This window comes from Glycine soja, chromosome 20 (genome assembly GCF_004193775.1).
Source record: "Glycine soja cultivar W05 chromosome 20, ASM419377v2, whole genome shotgun sequence".
Lineage (NCBI taxonomy): Eukaryota > Viridiplantae > Streptophyta > Magnoliopsida > Fabales > Fabaceae > Glycine > Glycine soja.
Window position 1 is genome coordinate 22,146,956 of NC_041021.1, and position 1,629 is coordinate 22,148,584.

A 1,629-nucleotide genomic window follows, 5' to 3' on the forward strand; every position below is an offset into this window, starting at 1 on the left:
TCGCTTAGCGAGACCCCAATAGCCAATGGATGGGGGTTGGCGCGCTTAGCAAGAGATGCTACTCACTAAGCGCATAGGGTATGTCTCGCTTAGCGCATGGGGCACGCTTAGCTAGTTGGATGACTAAAAATTTTCTAAGTTCTTTTCTCATCCCATGCTTTAGAGAAGCTTTTGGCCAACCCCTTTATCATACAAAGCATATGCTTAACACTTTACTCTAGCAATCTCAAATGAGTCAAAATCTAAACTACATGCATTGATTAACAGAAAAATGACTGAGAAAATTAAGAAAAAGTTGGGTTGCCTCCCAGTAAGCGCTTCTTTAATGTCACTAGCTTGACGTATGTTACCTCTAGAGGTCTTGTAATTGCAGAATGGTGGTCAATCTCTCAATGTTCCCACCATGGCATAGCTTCAATCTCTGGCCATTTACTATCCAGCTTCTATCTGAAGTTTCTGATTGAGGGTCAAATAATTCCACTGCTCCATAATGCTTGACCTCCTTGATGGTGAATGGTCTAGACCATTTAGATTTTAACTTGCCTAGAAACAGCTTTAATCTTGAGTTGAATAATAGAACTTGTTGACCCGATCGGAAGTATTTCTTTAGCAGCTTCTTGTCATGATAAGCCTTCACTTTTTCTTTGTACAATTTGAAGGACTCATGCATTTAGTCTCATTTCTTCCAACTCCAAGAGTTGCAGCTTCCTTTTCTCCCCTGATAGAGCCTCATCAAAATTTAAAAACTTCAAAGCCCATTATGCTTTATGCTCCATTTCTACTGGTAAGTGGCAAGCTTTGCCATAAACCATTTGAAAGGAGACAGACCTACAAGGGTCTTGAAGGCAGTTCTATAAGCCCATAATGCATCATCCAACTTGCTTGACCAATCCTTTTTAGTGGAGGCTACAGTTTTCTCCAAAATCTTCTTTGGCTCCCTGTTAGAAACTTCAGCTTGACCATTTGTTTGTGGGTGATACGATGAGACTACTTTGTGTGTGACATTGTAATGGCTCAGCATCTTCTGAAGTTGGTTGTTGCAAAAATGAGAGCCCCGATCACTGATTAGGACCCTCGACGCCCCAAAGCGAGCAAAAATATTCTTCTTCAAGAACTTCACTATAGTTTCAGCATCGTTCTTTGGGGCAGCCACTGCTTCAACCCACTTGGAGACATAATCCAGAGCCACAAGGATATATTCATTGCCAAAAGATGGAGGGAGGGGACCTACAAAGTCAATTCCCCAGCAGTCAAAGGCTTCCACCTCCATAATGTTCTGCAAGGGTATTTCATTTCTTCTAGAAATTCCTTCCATTCTTTGACATTGATCACATTGAGTGGCATGTTCATGAGCATCTTTGAAAATTGATGGTCAAAAGAATCTTGATTGCAGGACTTTGGCTGCTGTTTTGTTTAACACCCTAAAATATTACTAATTATAAATCGATGTTTAATTGTATTTATTGTTTTATTTGACTATATGGTTGACTTAACTGAGTCGAGGTATGGTTTGAATTAGTCATGTGTGAATTTCTTGATGTGGATGTTGAGTTATGTGGAGTTTCGTTGAGCTAAGTTGAAATTATGAGATTTCAAATTTTTCCCTAAACCTATTTCAGTAAAATCACG

At 39.7% G+C, this 1,629-nt stretch overlaps 1 protein-coding gene across 1 annotated transcript; it reads right to left on the reverse strand.

The window, feature by feature from the left end:
• Positions 1 to 352: 352 nt before the first annotated feature.
• Positions 353 to 670, reverse strand: LOC114401916. Its single transcript, XM_028364491.1, has one exon. The coding sequence runs from the start codon at positions 668 to 670 to the stop codon at positions 353 to 355; it is 318 nt and encodes a 105-aa protein (XP_028220292.1).
• Positions 671 to 1,629: the final 959 nt, after the last annotated feature.

Excerpts from the sequence above, each read along its gene's own strand:
- LOC114401916 (XM_028364491.1), bottom strand. The coding sequence starts at position 670 with ATGCATGAGTCCTTCAAATTGTACAAAGAAAAAGTGAAGGCTTATCAT.